Here is a 20,934-nt window from a genome sequence, read left to right as displayed (position 1 = left end):
ACCACGGTAAGGTGACCCATTGTGGGTGGATGGGGGGGAGGGAGATTATTATAATCATGGAGGAGTGCTAAACCCGTAGGATTATACAGCGCATCTGGGGGAGGGGGGATGGAAGGTATTCAGGCTCAATTCAGGGAACCGGAGCACAGATCCAATTCCCTAGATCAAGAGCCCCCTCACTAGTATCAAGGAACCTCCCTTGAGGGAGTGAGGGAAAATATACTCCACCATCACGAAAAGAGCATGAAGGAACACTGCAGTAGGCCTATTGGCTCATGCTAGGCAAGTCTAGCTCTTGCCCAACCACAACCGTTCATACACGCGTCCAACCTACAGTATATTTATTTAAGGTTGCCGAAATCTTTACCCTAGTGACGCTACCTGGGAGTTGTTTCACTCATCTACAACTACAACCAGTACTTACCTATATCCTTTCTGAATCTAAATTTGGCCAACTTGAATCCATCGCTTCTCAAGAGTACTTACCGTTTTGGTTGGACACTTTTAGCATTTTATTTATATCCCTTTTATTTATTCCGATTTTCCATTTGTCCACTTTAATCAAATCCCCTCTCCCCCTAATTCTACACTTTTCCCAAGAGAGCAAATTCATTGCCTTCAGTCTGTCTTCGTAGGAAAAGTCTCTCATACATGAGATCAGGTTTAAGTAAGTAAGTAAGTAAGTAAGTTTATTCAGGTATACACAAATACAGTTACATAGAATTATCATACATAGCAGCATATGTGTAGAGAACCTAGGATAACCCAAAAAAGTCAGACAGAGTGACTTATTTCCATTGGGGTCCTTTTACCTTATTATTATAATATAAAGGTTATAATATTTTCTTATTATTCTACAATGAAGATAACATCTTATTATCATACTAAAAAGACTATCTACTACACCAAGGTCATTAAGACTATCTACAATACGAGGGTCATTACTAGGAATAAGGTAAAATTTACACGTACGTTAGCTAAAAAATAGAAAATCATTCTCCTCCCTTTCTGTAGCTACATTCATCAGACACCTTTTGGCACTCTTCTTGAACTGGTTCATGCTATGACTGGCTTTGACATGTGCGGGCAATCTGTTCCATTCCTTTATTGCTGTACAATAAAAGATGTTTGAAGCCTGGCCACTGACTGTGAGTACTACAAAGTTGTGCTCTCTCCCCCTAGTACTATGATTGCTTTGGTTCCCAACCTTGACAAAATTGACAGCAAGATATTCTGGACATTGTTTGTGAGCAATTTTATAAACATGATTTAGCTTCAGTTGTTTTACTCTGTCTTCAACATTCAGCATATCCAACTGCTGTAATTCATCCTGGCCTACATGTTCTCTTGGTCCCAGCCCCAGGATGAATCTTACGATTTTGTTCTGGGTGATTTGCAGTCTATCTTTCAGTTTTTTTGTCAAGGCAGAGTACCAAGAAGAGCAAGCGTAATCCATATGGCATTGTATAAGGGCTAGACATAGGGTCCTGCGAGCCTCAGTAGGTAGACACTGTGCTTGTCTATACAGGAACTTCAGTCTGGCATTCGCTTTCTTTACTACACTGTTCCCTATCAATTCTCCTGACATGCATGGGTCAAAGGGGATTCCCAAATATTGTACTGATGAAACCAAAGTGATGGGCTCCCCATTACATTGAACATTAAAATTATTTACCCTTCTCAGTTTATGTTTCGTGCCAAAGAGAATGGCTTCAGTTTTCCCTAGGTGTAATGATAGTTTGTTGTCTACTTACCATTTGCTGCAGGACTCCAGTTCCAGTGTTAAAACATTAGCAATATCCTTCTCTGTTGTCAGGCTCATTTCTATTCAGTCTGTATTATAGAGACGAGAAGAAATGATGCCTCATGACTGATATATAATGTTGACAAACCATACCAAACTCTCTGATCGCGGGTTCTATCCCCACCCGTGGTATGGTTTTTTTGCAATCGTGTCATTACGATTTCGTGAGTCATATAATTTTGACTTCTGTTATTTATGCTTCTTGATATGAGACTAAGAATCCTATTAGCTTTATTGTGAGTATTTATGCTCTGTTGTGTTGACTTAATTGTTATAATCATAGCTAAGCGGTAAACCCACAATGGCCATACAGCGCTGTTTTTTTTTAGTTTAATATGTTTATTATGCACGCCCATACCCATCCTGTGGGTGGTAGTCAAAAGATTAGAGAGGTACATAATGGGTCCAGTGACTGGACCCCAAAGTTATGATAGCTGAACTAGTTACAAATGTAATGAACTCCAGGTAGATCTGGTCACAATCATGGCAAGTTACAGAGGTAATGAATCATCCTCACTCATATACATGGTTAATTGCAAAGTAATGAGCCAGTGACACGTCCACACCCGGTCACAATTGTAATGAGTTATAAATTACAAATATTAAGTGGGTCATAAACCCACACGAGTGCGCGCGCACGCACATACACACGAGGGCGCACGCACAGACACATGCACACGAGCGTACAAACATATACATATATATATATATATATATATATATATATATATATATATATATATATATATATCTATATCTATATATATATATATATATATATATATATATATATACACGTGGTAATGCTTTATTTACAGCTAGCAAAATCAGGGTATTTCTCCAGAATGGTCTGGAGGAGTCCCAAAGGCCTGTTATCCTGGGTGTAAAGGGAGCAAAATAAACACAACAGAAAAACTTGACTTGTATTATCCTTTACCAGTTTAGAACAGAAGTATGTACACTATATACACTATGTACAACAATAGGTATTATTGCACTCCACGGTAAGCAAGGCAGAATAGAAGCCACTAGAGAGCAGACCGTGCTTCAACCAGCTCTAGAATGGGAATGACAAGGGCAGACAGGTGTGTGGTACCCACAACGCCTCTGCGATTGCTGGAACCTGGGTACTGATTGAACGATGGGGCCCCATCGTTAACCCTTAGCACCTGGTTCGCTGGTTGGGGGAGATAGCCTTTCAGTGAGGGTGTGTACATGCGCCGAATGAAGGTTACGTACTCTTTGCATGCCACAGTCTGTAATATACCACTGTGGATAAAATACTTTGCCATTTCCTAGCCTCAATAACCCTAGTTGGGTTATTGAGGCTAGGACTTTGGGTAGTTTCAAATTTAGGTTGGATAAGTACATGAGTGGGAGGGGTTGGATTTGAGAGGGACTTGCACATCGGAGCTTGTTTCTTGGGTGGCATTGAAAATTGGGTTGGTCAAATGTTTGTTAGTGGGATGAATTGTAAAGGACCTGCCTAGTATGGGCCAGCAGGCCTGCTGCAGTGTTCCTCCTTTCTTATGTTCTTATGAATATTTCTGAGTGAGTTGTCTCTAAATTCATTAATTTTATCGCACTTCAGTACATAATGACGCAAGGTGTGACAATAGTCCATCAGGCAAAGTTTACATTTCGTTTGGTCTACATCTGGTGGTGGTGATTTAACCTGCCAAAGATACTTATAACCCAGCCGGAGCCGGGCGGTAGTGACATCCAAGAGTCTGCTTATCTTGTTGGATGCACCATAGACATGTGGCTCCTCCTGCATGATGGAATGATGATAGATGGACTGACTTGTGTCAATCTCCCTAAGTCTTAAGTCAATAAAGTTCATTTGAAGTTCTTTTCGTATTATTGTTCTCAAACTGCTAACTGACAACCCAAGATTGTAATCTACTCCTTGATCACGAAATCGTAATGACACGACGGGCTGGAGTTTTGACTCTGACCGCGGGTTCAATCCCGGCCGGGGTATGGTTTAATCTACTCCCTCTTTGAAAGCATACAGCTTAGCCAATTCATCAGTTCTATCATGCATCTGAAGACCAATGTGAGATGGAATCCACGGCATGTGCACTCTGACTCCACTGTCCACAATCTTACCATACCTGTGTCTGGCTTCTGACACAAGCATGCCACAATTTATATTTAATGAATAACAGCACTGCACAAGCCAAGGACTCGAACCCATGCTGATTTGGCCTGCCTCATGGTGGGCGAAAACACATGACGCCCTTATCCACTGGACCATACGATCCTTAAAAGTAGCGGAACTGGATGTTGTACTCGCTACCCAAGGACACACGATGGTGTGGATGATTCTAGGCTAATTTCATTCTAGCCCGTGGTTACAATATTATACTTAATGAGTTGAGAGCATTTATGGATGACAGAGAATCAGTTACAATTAAAGTGTCAGCCTTAGATACATGGATGCATTTGAGTGCAAGGAGTATGGCAAACAGTTCTGTTTGAAGGGTAGAGGCCCAGTTATTGATGCGTGCTCCAATTTCTTTATGAGAGCCATCACTCTGTATAACAAGAGCAGCACTACCAGCTGCACCAGTGGACTGGTGAACAGAACCATCAACGTAAATAATTTGTGAGAGCGTTCTGTGTGACTAAGTTATCAATACAGCTTAAGGCATCATGTTAGGCTTCAAGACGAAGCTTTGGTTGCGATTTAAGAAGAGTTTTTTGAGGAAATGGAGGAATGGTAGTTTGGAATGGGGTAATATCCCATGGAGCAGGGAAGTGTCTCTGTTGCCTAACTTGAAAGAGATCATGTAGCTGGTTCATGCGGAGGTCGGCTCCAGTTTTTTCGATCCATCTGGAAGGATGTTCACCAGTGCTGAGGAAAGTTTGGAGGGCTTCTGTGCAGGGGTTTGAATGGGCTAACCTAAGCATATTGACCCCAATAAGGATATTTCTTTCAGTAGCACGATCTCTAATGCTTGGAATATTAAGTTCTTTCCGCATATTTAAAATTTTGGCAGTACGAGGGCTTCCTAGGATGATCCTCATTGCTTCGTTTTGCAGTTTTTCCAGCCCTTCAATTATTATTATAATCAAAAAGAAGCGCTAAGCCACAAGGGCTATACAGCGCTGCTCCAGCCCTTCAAGCTTCCAGTCAGACACGAGTGCAAGTAGTGGCGCAGCATAATTAACCAATGATCTAATATAAGCAAGATACATCATTTTCACAATTTTAACATTAGCACCATACCTGGGATGAAAACCTGCCACAACTCTAAGTGCTCTCAGCCTTTCTTTGTATTGGCGACAAAGTCTCGTTACAACAGGTCCAAGTAGTGGAACCTCAAAGCCTAGATACCTGTATCTGCTTACATATTCTAGAAGAGACCCATCATGCAACTGGATCTGACGAACTGTGCCTCTCTGTCGAGGAGGACGCCTGTTGAGTATCTTGGTTTTATCAGTAGAGATTATCAGCCCCAGGCTAGTACATGATTAAGAATGTTTTGGGTATTGGAGAATCCGGTGGTGTGAATCATTATATCAGCAAAACTAATCATATAATGATAGGGCTGGCTAGGCATAGCATTAACCCTTAAACTGTCCAAATGTACATCTACGTTTTTTCAACATTTGAAAGTATGTAAAAAAAGTAGATCTTTTTTTTTTTTACATTTGAAAACGTGTAAAAAAACTTTGATTACTTTTTTTTGTTATATTTGAAAATATGTAAAAAACGTAGATCTACTTTTGGAGCACTACGCATGTGAACGTAGATCTGCTTGGACAGTTTAATTAAGTTTAATTAAGGCATTAATTAAAATATTGAATAGAGTGGGACTGAGCACACCTCCCTGTGGGGTTCCTAATTCAAAATCTTTAGTTACACTTCTACGTCCCTGGAACAACACAGACGACTTTCTGTTGGACAGGTAGCCTTTAATCCAGCGGAGAAGCCATCCTCCAACATCCATTCTGGCAAGTTCACTAATGATTACATGTCGGCTAGCTACATCAAAAGCGGATTTCAAGTCAAGGAAGGTAGTGTATGATCTATACAGCGCTGCACCTTGACTTTATTATAATCGTGGAGGAGCGCTAAACCCGTAGGATTATACAGCGTGTGTGGGGGGGATGGAAGGTATTCAGACTCAATTCAGGGAACCGGAGCACAGATCCAATTCCCTAGATGAAGAGCCCCTCACCAGGGTCAAGGAACCTTCCTTGAGGGGCCTTGACTTGAAATTTCTGCTAACCAGAACTCTCGCATTCTGTGTTACTAAGCTCTTCATTATCTAGCTTAAGTGCCATAATTATTATCTTTTCCCAGGATTAGAACCTTACATTAGTCCGTATTGAACTGGAGCCTTAACCTATCGAAGTCATAGGTGAGGCAGTTTAAGGCAACATGAAACCCACCACAGTAAGGTGATCCAACATAGGGAAGAAAAAGAAGGAAAATTTAATGGGCATGATCCATCGTGATAATAAAACAATAATTATAGCAAAAGTATTTTATTCGCGCGAACAAAATTGCATAGTCACTTTGTTACAGTTATCAAAAATATATCGTACCATTATTCTAAAGATGATTTGTTTTGACAATGGTATATTTTTTTCCTAATTCAGAGTGTGAATAGAAATATAATTAGAATATGGTGTCAAAGTTAAAAAAAAAAAAAGTTGTAGAAGAATCTTAAGTGTTCCCTGGATGAGTGTTAAATCATATTGATCAAGACAGTTAGGTTTCTGATAGGGCCTTATATTATATTGTTCGAAAAAATTGTTCCCGGGTTAAAATTTTGTTACAGGTCAAGAAAATTTGCCTTATCAGTTAAAATCTAGAAAAAATTATTATAACAAAGTTGCAAAAAAAAAAAAACTTGTCTTAGTACTAGAATGAATTATTATTGCATTTTTGAGAAGCGCTAAACCCAAAGGAGGCCATACAGCGTCAGGAGAATGGGGAGGCAATCAGATTCGATCCAAGGAACGGGAGCACAGCTAAAATTCCTAAGATCAAGAGCCGTCCACTGGTATTAAGGCACCTCAGAAGGAATTACTGGGATGAAGATATTCCTGTATGGTTCGCAGCAGTTCGAATTTGTGAAGAGTCAATAATACAAAACTTTTCTCTAAATACAAAAAAAAAAAAAAAAATTCATCTATGGCTAATGGGCGACTTGGAAATAAAATGACGTATAGAGCAGATAATCAATTTTACATAACGTCTCGCTGAAACAATCCACAATTTAAAATATAAAAAATACTATTTTAAATTAGATATACAAATCGACCAGAGCCCTACCTTTTATAGCAATACTTCTATAAAATAAGATTCTTTATCGGCAGTTCACAAGCACAGAGTCGTGACCCAAGAAAAATTGAGCGATTGTGTCTATTTTTTTTTTTCAAAACTTTCTTAATATTATGCCATAAATCTATGTTTATTTATTGGGGTGCTAAGTAGGTCACGAGGAGAATGTGATTTCAAATTCTGTCTAATGAGCAAACTAAAAAGTTGAGAACAACTGTTCGGTCCAGCCTATACGTCGTTGAGGTCTTATTAACATATTCTCACTTGATTTTATTAAACAATAGAAAAATTAAAAGAAGCAATGCTAAATAAAAGATTTTCAAGCAAGAACACTTGAGAAAGCTCAGGCATACACAGCAATAATAATAATAAATACCCCTTTACAGAATGTGACTAAAATGGGAGAAAATAATAAATAAAATGACGACGCTACCATGCTAACGTAATGCCATAAAATTCTGCACTCAAACATTTGCAAATACAGTGCATTCCACTGTAGTATAGTGGTACGGATTTCACAGGAATATTAAAAGCTAATGTGAACCTAAAACAATGGCAGGGACATACTGTAGATACAGTATAACAGATAAATCACTAATGTCATTCAAGTTGAAGGACATATAATACTGTGGTTACAGATTGATAATGCAAACCAAACACAAAATCACTTAATTAAAATGTAACCCCTCTGAGAGCTATGAGCTTGTTTTTATATTAGTGCAGGCAAAGTACATTTGAACAGGCTCTCAATATCAAGTACAAACACACACACACACACACTGATGATTTGGTATATCTAGAAACAAGGGGTCACAATTGGAAACTGAAGACTCAGATGAGTCAAAGGGATGTTAGGAAGTATTTCTTCAGCCACAGAGTTGTTAGGAAGTGGAATAGTCTGGCAAGTGATGTAGTGGAGGCATGAACCATATATAGTTTTAAGACGAGGTATGATAAAGCTCATGGAGTAGGGAGAGGGAGGACCCAGTAGCGGTCAGTGAAGAGGCGGGGCCAGGAGCTGAGTCTCGACCCCTGTAACCACAAACAGGTGAATACACAGAGGCCAAGTGTGTAATCGACAGGTGCCTATCTCAAAATGGTAACTAGCATACACATACACACACACAGAAGAGGAAGAATAGCCTCTGATTTGACTGGCGAATGGTGCCAAGTAAAATGGTTAAGTGAAAGAATTTGCAGAGTAAGTTTTTATTCTGTCGATGTTTCTCTCGGTGTTGAGCTTCAAATCATAAAATTCATTAATGAGCGAAACATCATCAAAAGTAGACTTGTTCTGCAAACTATCTCTTTACCCAAAAGATACTCTACTGAAAGACGTTTCGTTGAGGCCAAATAGAGGGTTACATTTCCATGTTAGTCTGAGTTCATTTGTCGCCAGTTTCCTTAACATACGTTAATTTGTTCGATACTGTAACAGAACAGATCAGTGACACACATGCTGCTAAGGCTTATCATGTGGCTCTATAGCTGTGATCGGTTTGTTATTCTAGACTTGCAGCCAGACCTGTGGCAGATTTTCCTACTGGCCCGCAATCCTACATAGTCATTAAAACCTGACTGATCTGGCATTATTCATGTGATTCGTACCTATATAATTAGAAACGTAAATAACATTCATGTGATCACTTGCCTAAGCGCAAGCTAGCGGTAAGTCAGCGTCTAAATGCTTAGAAGGTTTAAAAATAAAATGAAAGACATATGACTGGGTACTTAAGCAACATATGACTGCGTATATGAACAAAAAAAATCATCACATACATTTCAGCTTAGCATATCCTACGTTAATAAATAATATTAAATACATTGAACATAGAAATATTAAGATAGCACATGGGAACATGCGGTTGGAAACAGTCTCAGGAGAAGGATATATTTAAGTTTTTTGTCTTATTCGGCACAATAATGCCTCAGTAATAATTTAAACATTTTTGAGGTCAATACCCCTTGTCATTTATGAAATATTTTCATACAAATTAGGCAGATTTGAAACTTTTTAACTCTAAACTGATATATAATGCTCGACCTATATTATGCACATGTTAACTTTATCAACTTCATAAGACAAACATGTATAACACGATGTGGAAACCTTTAATCTCAGAGGTCAAACAACTGTTTACATGTTACTCATCACTTCATCTGCTGTATTGATACTAAACTGGTTGCTAGCATTAAGTAATACTTATAAATTTAAATCAACATGATTAATATTTTTAACCATTAATAAAAATTATATGATATGGTTTGAATCACAATGGCAAGCCCAATGTACAGTTTCTTTCTATGTTTCTTTAATCCACATGGTACATGTAGATCTCAAAACTAAACTCGAGCTCTACATAATCTCAAGAGGCAACATGTAACTGCAGTTTACACAACAAGGGAACCCGTTGGGTAGGAATGATGTGTGTATCCCAAAGTCACTGATAACAGCTTGGAGATTGAGCAGATTACAGCAATCCTTAAAACATAAAAACGAGGTTACAAATGATGCTATTGTAACAATCAAATCACAGAACAAAAATGTAAACTTAATGCAGAAATTGGAGCACTTTTAACGATCACGCAAGTTTCAATACTGTTAAAGAGAATCGTCAAGTTTTTCTTGAAAACCTTTCAAGTCTATAATACAAGGAAAATGCAAGAAGAATTAATGAAATATTCATTAAAACCGATGTCACCTCATAAGTCTGATTCCAAAGGTGGAGGTAAATCACTGCGACTATTATTAGCATCAACTGACCCCTGAGGACTTGATGTGGCCAGAGGGGCTGATGATTTGGTATATCTAGGTGGATATTCGGGTGATGAGGAGAGACAGGAGGATCCAGGATTTCCCTGCATGTCTAAAGTATCGTCCTCCACTCGCGCCAATGGGGCTACAACATTTTCACCTGGGAGAGGAGGAGGCGTGGAGGGAGTCACTCTCTCTGGTTCCTCATCTTCAACTGGGGGTAGGCGAGCTGTAGATTCGTAGTAAGGTGGACACTGTTCTATAGGAATATCCTTCCTAACTGGCGGATCATGAGGTAAGTCTGCGAGTTCATCATCGGAGGCTGTAATGTGAATTTCAACAGAGACAGTCGAGGGTGTACGATGTACTGGTCCAGGACTATATGGAGGAGGTACTTGGTCAGTGTCAATGCTCTCATCCCCTACGCTGTCTGGACGTGGCGCATCAGGAATATCTAGGTTATGACAACGACGGTAGGGTGGCAGTAAGGTGTGGTCATCAATAATAGGAATGTCTACACCTGGCTGGGCTAGGGTGGAAGGAAGAGATTCTTTGTAGCTACCTGAAGATACGGTCGAGTCTCCTCGTCTAGGAGGCTTGTGTAATTCGTCGTATTCCCACATAGGAGGGGTGGGACGGAAGTGAGTGTGGTGCGGGAGATCATCCGGGGTAAGAGGGCGCTTCTTGGAGCTTACAGCACCCCAGCCACACCACGCAGCCACCGTCTGCGCCAACAGCAATATCAGGAAGATGAGAGTGAGTGCCGTGCACAAAGTAACACTTGTTGTTTTCACCACAGGAGGTAAGTTTTGAGCCAATTTGAGCAAACCCACTACTTCTCCCGGCAGAGAATCAATTCCAACTTCAAACCAAAATATGGGAAGTATTACATCGAAGTGGCGGGCTCGCTCAAGAGCTTGGCTACGGTCCAACATAACATTCATCTGCATACGGAGCTTCACCCGTAGTGGCACTCCCAGGTCAGGGTAGATGTCGAACTCCGTCCTATGCTTCTCTGGTTCCGGTCTGTGTAAAGACAATTATAAATCAAATTAGAAAAAAATAATATTAATAGCAGGTGATCATATAATTCATATGTATAAAATAATGTTAATTAAAAGGTTCAACAAAAATATAAATAAATATTATAAACACGGTATTTGATTTTACTGCAATAATATTTAACTGCACTGATAAACTGATGGTCGGAGTTTAATATTCAGTTTTTAGGTTGTTATTTGAAGATTGAGACACTTATGCAGCATATGGGAATCTTTATTCAGGAAACGTTTCGCCACACAGTGGCTTCATCAGTCCAATGCAAAGAGGAAGGCGTAAGGAGAGGAGGAGTATGAGGTAATCAGTCCCTCAGCCTTTAGTCGATGTGTTTAGTTCAGCAATCTTGATGAACTAAACACATCGACTAAAGGCTGAGGGACTGATTACCTCATACTCCTCCTCTCCTTACGCCTTCCTCTTTGTATTGGACTGATGAAGCCACTGTGTGGCGAAACGTTTCCTGAATAAAGATTCCCATATGCTGCATAAGTGTCTCAATCTTCAACTCGTCGGTTTTTCAAACCATTCATCACACAGGTTGTTATTTACACAGATGGCAATAGTAATATACAGTGGTCTTCCTCGCGTCAAGTGGTACGATCAACGTCCTGAATTATACTTGCAAGGACATTTGACATTAGTTAACCATGGACTAACCTAAATCGCCATAAACCTTAGTCCTTGATCTGAGGAATTTGAGCTACCCTCCTATTTTTCAGATCCCATTCACCAGGTGCTGTATGACCCTTACTGGTTTAGGGGTTCCTCATTAATATAATAATAATAACACTGGTCCTAGACAGAAAGGGTTGCTCCAGTTTCTTGGATCGAGAGCCCTTCCCTTTCATGAAGGGATTCCCTTAAGTGGAAGATACTCAAGAGCTGTGGTTCGTACGTCAGCTTCCGTGCGGCCAGCAGTAACAGCCTGGTTGATCAGATCCTGATCCACCATGAGGCCTGGTCTCAGACCGGGCCGCGGGGGCGTTGACCTCCGAAACCCTCTCCAGGTAAACTCCGGGTATCAGGCCGTTAACAACCAACTGATAGAGCTTAAATGTAAATTAAAATTTTAGCGCTGTCTCGTATCTCAGCCTTCGACTCGCAACTAAAATTTGCCGGGTCTGATCCTGGGGGGAATCGAGACGTAAACATGTTCCTAATACCCGTTGCCCTTGTTCACCTAATATTAAGTAGATGCCCGGTCTTAGACGATTGTTATGGGTCACTTCCAGGGAGGTGGCAGTATACCCTGGGGATTTTTTTAATAAACTGGGGTAGGACAACAGTTCTTAACCGTAAATTCAACGATGTAAAATAAAGATTGAGAATTACATCATACTACCACAAGCTATCAGAAACACTGCCAGAACAAGTGTAGAAGTCATCAAGAGAAAGCTCGATCACTACTTCCACCAGGCAGTGATGAATATGTGGGCCAGCGCGCCACCAACAGTAAAAGCCTATGACTAGGCGAGCACCAGAAAAAAAAAAACTAACCCCGAACACTCGAAACTGATCATATGTATATCACAAATATCCACATGAAAGATTTTCTCCCGTGTTAGAGTGTGACAAGTGAAATGTATCAGGGCGAGACGTCTACCTACCTACCTAGAGTGTATTAATGTTGGTAGAATTACAAACAATGTTAGGTAAAAGTACACAAGTACAACTAATGTGACATTTTATTGTGGCACCGTTTCGCTCTCCAGGAGCTTCATCAACGGCTTGATAAAGCTCCTGGAGAGCGAAACGTTGCCACAATAAAATGTCACAATAGTTGCACTTGTGTCCTTTTACCTAACACTACCTAGAGTGTTTTGAGGGTCAGAGCCCTTGAGGCCCGGTCCCAGACCAGGCCTCCTGGTGGATAGCCTAATCAACCAGGCTGTTGGTGCTAGCCGCACGAAGTCCAATATAAACACCACAGCCCGGCTGATCAGGCACTGCCTTGAAAAATTTGTCCAGTTCTTTCTTGAAGACAGCCAGGGATTCGTTGGTGATCCCCTTTAGGTATGTGGGGAGGACGTTGAAAAGTCTTGGCCTCTTAACACTTACTGAGTGTACTCAATGCTGCATACATGGAATCTATGGCAGAGATAACAAAAATAAGAACCGGTGGTAAGCAGCGCCAGATAATCGCTGAACAAAGGCTCCCGCAGACACGACTAGGTGAATTCAGATAGAAATAGGTCGTGGAGGGAGATAGAGAGAAACAGATAGATGGAGAGTGAGGTAGGTAGGGAGAGAGGGGGAGTGGAAGCTTTCAATCATCAAATTATCAGACAATAAACGATGACCGGGCACTGAGGCTTTTGACGCACCATCACACTAAATCTCACTTTGTTCATGCCCATCCTTGTCCTCAGTAGAAGTTCCGTTTCTTGCGATCTTCACGCGACTGTTCCTTGTCTTCTGGAGACTATTCCATGTCCTCAGGTGGTTGTTCATTATTATATTACTGAAGGCACACAATACCGACAAGTTGATGAATAAGACACAAGTGACACATGTGCAACACTTAGGTGTCTTTATTGCCGAAAGAAAAGTTCAGTGACTTAATTGATTGTTCCTTATACTCAGACGACTGTATCTTGTCTTTAAGCGACTGTGCCTTGTCTTCAAGTAACTGTTCCTTGTCCTCAGGAAACTGTTACTTGTCCTCTGGCGGCTGCTCGTTTTCCTCGGACAGCTATTCAATGTCCTTAGATGACTCTTCCTTGTCTCTAAGGGACTGTTCCTTGCCCTCGGCTGTTCTTTTTTCCCTCAGGTGACTGCTCCTTGTTCTCAGATTGTTTCTTGTCTTCAGATGACTGTTCCTTGTCTTCAAACAACTCCTTAAGAGCCCCTTAACCCTCGGATGCAGTTAGGGCAACACAAGACATTCTTTAACACTTGACAGTAAGTACAAGCAACACAGATGAACCATAACATTATACAACTAAGATCAACTGAGATCAAACTTGTTTACCTCATTCCCCAAGCGCTGTATGACATATGGGCTATGAATATAATAATACAACTAGGTATAAACAAATTACTTCAGCAGAGAGGTATAGCCAAGCAGTAAACAAGGGGCAATGATTACAGGCAAGGTCACTTGCATTGGTACTTGGGTGGGCACACAGTATATACACCTGTAGATTTCTCAGTATATATTTATGAACTGAGGATTATATATGTATTTAGTGCTCCTCATGAATGTAATAACAATAATACGCCGTGTTGCTTAGTCATCCCTGGTGCAGTTGGTTTGGGGCTAGATTTGTCTAGCAGTAAGTGGCACTATTCAAACTGCTCACACTCAGGATACTGCTCAGTTCAAGGCAGAAGAAATATCAGGGCTAGAAAAAATGCTTATATTAAGTTTACTGCCAAAGCATTTAAACTACTGTGAACGCCTCGGAGAACTGAGAACGTAACTCGACTCAAGAAGTTTTGAGACTCTATGACCGCGGGTTCAATCCCGGCCGGGGGTGTGGACTGAGAACGTACTCTCTGGAGTGAAAGTGAGAGATACTTGATAATATATACATAGACGATATCTACACACTACCATAGCAAAATGCTGGAGTAAAAGCTATACCTGGAGTATACCTGGAGAGGGTTTCGGGGGTCAACGCCCCCGCGGCCCGGTCTGTGATCAAGCCTCGTGGTGGACCAGGGCCCGATCAACCAGGCTGTTACTATTGGCCGCACGCAAACCGACGTCTGAACCACAACCCGGATGGTCAGGTACTGACTTTAGGTGCCTGTCCAGCGCCTTCTTGAAGACAGCCAGAGATCTATTGGTGATGACCCTTATGTATGATGGGAAGCAACTGAATAGTCTTCGGCCCCTGACACTTATTGTGTTGTCTCTTAGTGTACTCGTGGCGCCCCTGTTTTTCACTGGGGGAATGTTGCATCTCCTTCCGAGTCTTTTGCTTTCGTAGGGAGTGATTTTCGTGTGCAAATTTGGGACTAGTCCCTCTAGGATTTTCCAAGTGTATATTATCGTGTATCTTTCTCGCCTGCGTTCCAGGGAGTACAAATCAAGGGACTTCAACCTTTCTCAGCAATTTAGGAGCTTTATAGTATTTATACGTGACGTGAAAGTTCTCTGTACATTCTCCAGGTCTGCAATTTTGCCTGCTTTGAAAGGGGCCGTTAGTGTGCAGCAATATTCCGGCCTAGAGAGAACAAGCGATTTGAAGAGAATCCTCATGGGCTTGGCATTCTTAGTTCTGAAAGTTCTTATTATCCATCCTATCATTTTCCTAGTAGATGTGGTAGATACACATCTACTACATTAGTTTATCGCTCTATTGTGTGACTGGAATTTGCTGTATACTCCGATAGACTTTTAATTTTCTCGAGTTTTCCATAACGGAATAACTGAAATTTCTCTTCATTGAACTTCACATTGTTTTCCGCAGCCCATGTAAAGATTTGGTTGATGTCCGCTTGGAGTCTTTCGGTGTCATCGATGGATGACACTGTCATGCAAATTCGGATGTCATCCGCAAAGGAAGACACGGTGCTGTGGCTTATATCTCTGTCTATGTCAGATACGAGGATAAGGAATAGGATGGGAGGTAATGTTAAATAGACTCAGTGAAAATATGTGAATCCACGGGCACAATAAGAGAGCACAATATTAACATTCCTTAAGCTCGACTTCAACCTGTTGCCAGCAGATATCAGGAACAAAGTTTCAAGAAGAAGAAACTTTGTCAGTTTGTCTGTCAAGTTCCGGATTAACCTGGCTATACGGGCTGCCAACAGAAGCAGACTGGTTGCCTAGGTGGTCAACAGATAAGGCTGGTCTTGGGTCGGTCCGCGAGATTAAGAAAATCTCGAAACTGGTCACACGTAAAAACAAATCCATTATTCCTTCGAAAGATTGAAATTTGGTTTAGTGTGAAATGTCGATTAAAGCTGACTGAAGCAATTTTCACTTATGAGAGCAGGCATTTTTGTGTGCACTTAAACCAACATTCCAACTGATAATATGGTTCAAAAGTTTCCATATATTGGAAGAAAGCAGTTTTCTTCGTAGTATCTGACAAAACGTTTATGTTTAATTATCCATACATCTAAATAGCACCCAGTCTGTCTATATATACTGATCAAGATTATTGCAGATTGTGTAGACACCAAGTGTTTCCATGTGAGAATGGGACAGGTCAGTTTCGGTCTCGAGGGAGCGAGGCAGCATAGTTTTGGTTATGAGGTCTCTAGAGAGGTACAATAGTTAAGGCTATGAGAGGGCATAGGATAAATTAGGATAAAAAGGAAAGGTAGAAAAGTTAATGCTATGAGAGAAAGAGACTTTAGGATATAAAAGAAGAGTAGGAGAATTTAGGCTTTAAATGAAGGGTAGGGGAATTTAGGTTTTAAAGGAAGGGTAGAATTTAGGTTTTTAAAGGAAGGGTAGGAGAATTTAGGCTTTAAAGGAAGGTTAGGAGAATTTAGGCTTTAATGGAAGGAAGGGTAGGAGTTCAGGTCATGAGAAGAGGACTGAGGGTGTAAGTTATAAATGGGGAGGAGTAGGGAAATCGAAAGTAAGCGGCACGACCACGACAATTTGACCATAGCTCAGGAAAGGATGGGGAGGGAACGTTGGAGGATAGCACCAAAAGATAAAATTAGGTTTAACGGTAGTCAGGTAGACAGGGGGTCATAAAGTTAAGTGCCCCGTCCGCCTTGACTTTGATGTTTGTAATGAAAGCGTGGTAAATTCATGAGCACTGCTCGATAGTGTTATCTGGGGATTAGCGGACGGAGAATCCAGCCTCCACCGCCCCTTGCGGCTTATAACCCACACGAGTTTGGAGCATCACATTAAATAATAAAACAGGTGATAAGTATTTGTCAGATTGTGTTCCCATGTTAATGTGTATATGTCTCTCACTCGTTTTTTTAGGGAGGGATAAGGCGTCCAGACTGAAATTAGGGTTATTCGTTGAGTTACATCTGTCAATTAATGGTTCCGAGGATCATCGCCCCCCACTGCCCAGTCTCAGACTAGGTCTCGTAAATTGGAAAGGAAATACTGCAAGAATAAGAACTATAAAGAAACATGCAGGAAAGTAAAGATAAATGTATACTGAATGTAAGCAGAAGTTTGCAAGATTGTTCATGTTCACCCTTCAAGATGTGGGGTGTGGACGCCTACCTGCTGGTGAGAGGCTCTTCATCAAAGTAATGAAAGCCACTTTCTTCGTTGGATCAAACCGAACTGATTTCCCTTCCCCAGGCGCTCCATGACCCCTACGGGTTAGGCGCTTTCCCATGAATATATTCACTATGAATATAATAGCTGTTCTTTGGGAAATTTTACGTGACACGCTTTACACTAAAGATTTTGGTTGTGCGATGTATCCTGGAGAAAACTTAGTATATAATGTACTATTGTCTTTTGCGAAAGACACGATGATTTCTGAAAAAAAATGAAAGCGAAAAAGGCAGTTAGCTCCTCCAATAGAGTTGATATGATCTCAACGAACACTAAGAGCGAGTAAATAGATTCCTCACATCCAGTCTTTGTGGCGCACTTATGTTAAACACCCTAGTAGAGGCCAGCCATGGTAGCCGCCAGACTGCAACAGGCAGCAACACAACACCTAGGTGTACCTAGGGGTGGCGTCACTGCCCAGGGTGAGCCCCCACAACACAACACCAACGGTGAGCCTCACAACGCAACACCTAGGGTGAATCTCACAATACAACATCTAGGGTTTAACTCCACAACACCTAGGGTAACCTCACAACTCCTAGGGTGAGCCTCACAACGCAGCACTTAAGGTAAACCCCCAAAACTATACCCAGGATGCGCCTCACAGCACAACGCCTAGGGTGAACCTAATAACACCTAGGGTAAGCCTTAATACAGCACCTAGAGCGAGCCCGACAACATAACACCTAGGGTAAACCCAACACAGCACCTAGGGTGAACCCCACAGTACAAAACCTAGGATAAGCCCCAAACACCTTGGGTGAACCCCACAATACAGCACCCTGGGTGAGCCTCACAACACCTTGGGTGAGCCCCATAACACAACACCTATGGTGAGCTTCACAATACCTAGGTTGAGCCTACAACACATTTGAACGAACGCCGTTCACTACACTGTTGTGCTATATTATAAACTTCAAGAACAGATATGATCGGACCCTTGAAGGCCAGAAATCTGTGACACCGGTCGATAAATTATAAGACACGTCCAAGAGCTACGACTCGACCCCGACTCAATTGTACTCGGCTTGAGTACAACTGAGTACTTCGATTCAGTATATACTTTATTGTTACATTCATGTATCTTTAACAATAGTTTTGATTCCTGATCCCCTGAACCATTATTAGAAATAACATGTTACCACCATATGCTATAATCAACCTCTGGGTGATTAACATGCAAGAAAGAATGAATGATACCAGGAATTTCATCTGGAAGCCTAATGAAAGTGTATCAGAAATAAATACAGTTTCGTATGTAATCTAAAAGGATGCTGATTTATTAGAGCACTTGTAACATTAAGACAATTCAGTGCAAATGATGAGAGTGAAGAAGTATTTAGCAGGTCAGAAGGTACCAAAATGACGGGACGGGTATTATTTCTGGGAACAATAAATCTACGGCATTAGTTCGAGTCTTCCACAAACATGATGAAATGGTACAACAATAATTCAGAGAACATAAGAATGGAGGAGTACTGCAGTAGTTCAACGCGTAGCTCCGTAGAGGCTAACTCATTCTGGAAAAATCACGAACGCTTAAGCGTTCTATACAATACTCTTTACTGCCAATAGCAAAGTAATTGCATATCAGGGTGTCATAACAGTAAGCCTGCTCCCTTCTCCTAGTCACAGGATTTGAGTCAGCTAATGTCTGCTAGCCAGGAATCAGAAACTTCAAACATCAGTTAGTGGCGAGTTGGACGTCCAACAAAACAGAGGATTGTCTTTTATGTAGGTTGGAGTTCAACTAAAAATAATCTATTGTGAGGTTGGTTAAGGGAAGAGTTGGCAGAAGTATCTCAGTGTTGTTGTTGCTGTTGGGGAGGGAGGGTCGGTGGCCGGTTGTGGAGGGAGGGTCGGTGGCCGGTTGGGGAGGGAGGGTCGGTGGCCGGTTGGGGAGGGAGGGTCGGTGGTGCAGTTAGGGAGGGGACCAGTAGTAGAGTTGGGGAAGGAAGGTAGGGGGTATGATAGTGGTACACCTGTGATATATCTATAACCCCAGTCTGGGGTTAGGCTTTTCTGTTGATTGCCTATTCAATCAGGCTGTTACTGTTGGCGGCCCGTTCATCCACTTGGCTATTACAGCTTGGTTGATCAAGCACTTAACAGAGGTAGTACTCCACTTTCCTCTTGAAAACTTTTAGGCTTGTTCCGGAAATATTTCTGATATCTGCTGATAGCAGGCTGAGTAGTCTTTGACCACAGATATTGACACACTGTTCCCTTACTGTGCCCATGGCGCCCGTGCTTTTCACTGGGTCTATATTGCACTTCCTCTCTTGTCTCTAACACCAGTAGGTTATGATTGTGTGTAGCTTAAGGTGTAGGCCCTCAAGTATCTTTTGTATATATTATCAGGTATCTATATTCTTCACGCCAGATAGTACATTCCAAGTACTGTGAGTCATATTCAACAATTTAAATGCTTTATTAGCTCTATGCGGGCAGTTAAATGATCTCTGTATCTCTATCAGCTCAAATATTTCGTCTGCCTTGAACGGAGCCAAAAACACAGGACAGTATTTTAAAAGAAAGAGCAGAAATAACTTGAAAAGTGTCACTACTGGCATTATTTCTCTTATTTTAAAAGTTCTCATCATGAAGCCAGACCATAGTAGACGCAACTGTTTGGAAGCCTCTCTGATGCTATAACAAACACAAAATTAGTTACAATACTGCCACCACGCTAGCACACATGATAGTTGAACAAGCATCATCCCACCTGCCACTATTGTAGATACGGCTGAAAGGAGACTCTCCACTAAACCTAAATTTCATGGGCCGCTAGAATGAACAACCTGATTGACTAGGCAGTTTACAGAGAAGCCTGGCCTCAGTTCGGGGTAAAGTGAGCTCGAAACTGATCATAGGTAAAGTACAGATCATAGGGTTGGTGGTGAAGGTGCAGTGTGGTGGTACGGTGAGATGGTCTTGATAGGGTGTGGTGGTGGGTGACGTAGGTGGTAGTGGCGCGCAATAGTGGTGTAGTGTGGTGGCTGCAATGGTGGGGGTGGGGGGTGGCAACGTGTGGCGATGGTGGTGATGATGTGGTGAGGTAACTGTACATTGCATATAAGAAACTATGACAGCTTCCCCACCTTCTGCCAGTTATATATGCTGGTCAAGTTAGACGAGCCATCGAAACCGGTCACAGGTAACTCACAGTCACGATCGCAAGTAAGTCATGCACACAAACACACCTTAAACTGGATTTACCTGTCAAACTCGTTTGGGTACATCTCTTCACAAGCATTACCACCTTATCAATCTATACTATTTTCTCTTCTTCAAAGTTATCACGTGAAACAACTAAGTGAAGATGCAATATATTCTGACAACAGAACAAATGTCAAACATTTCCACTTGCAAGTTAACTATATAGCCATTAATAAGTATTTAACAGTAAATATAATTATATACTAAATATTAAATAGCCATATGTCAACTTTTCCAGTTATTCTTTTTTTGCGAGCTTTTTTTTTTTTTGGCACAATCCACTTCTTTCCTTTATCTGTCTCCTCTTCTTACAAACAAGTTTTTAGCTATTATATACACTGGAAGGTGTAAAATCACAACCCCTAGTTTAAGAATTAAGGTATTTTTGATGTCTGTGTATAGGTGGGGACGAACGGACGGACTGACAAAGAGACACACACACACATATTCTCATATGTCGTGCCGAACAGGAAAAACTTGCGATTTTGGCTTAAATAGCAACGCTCTTCTTGCTGAATAAGACAAGCGAAAATTTGTGTATGGAATAATTTCCCAAAACTTATTCTAAACCTAAC

General features: G+C 41.2%; 1 protein-coding gene across 2 annotated transcripts in view; it reads right to left on the bottom strand.

Annotated features, from left to right (window-relative positions):
- Nucleotides 1-6,288: 6,288 nt before the first annotated feature.
- Nucleotides 6,289-20,934, bottom strand: part of LOC128684557 (lysosome membrane protein 2) — a 151,261-nt gene continuing 136,615 nt past the window's right edge. For both annotated transcript variants that reach the window (XM_070095796.1, XM_053770817.2), the window contains exon 2: nt 6,289-10,887. In XM_070095796.1, the coding sequence (XP_069951897.1) occupies nt 9,810-10,887 (1,078 nt within the window). In that variant the 3' untranslated portion in view covers nt 6,289-9,809. The remainder of the gene's footprint in view (nt 10,888-20,934) is intronic.

The sequence above is a fragment of the Cherax quadricarinatus genome, chromosome 4 (genome assembly GCF_038502225.1).
Source record: "Cherax quadricarinatus isolate ZL_2023a chromosome 4, ASM3850222v1, whole genome shotgun sequence".
NCBI classification, from domain to species: domain Eukaryota; kingdom Metazoa; phylum Arthropoda; class Malacostraca; order Decapoda; family Parastacidae; genus Cherax; species Cherax quadricarinatus.
This window is presented reverse-complemented; position numbering and strand designations above follow the sequence as displayed.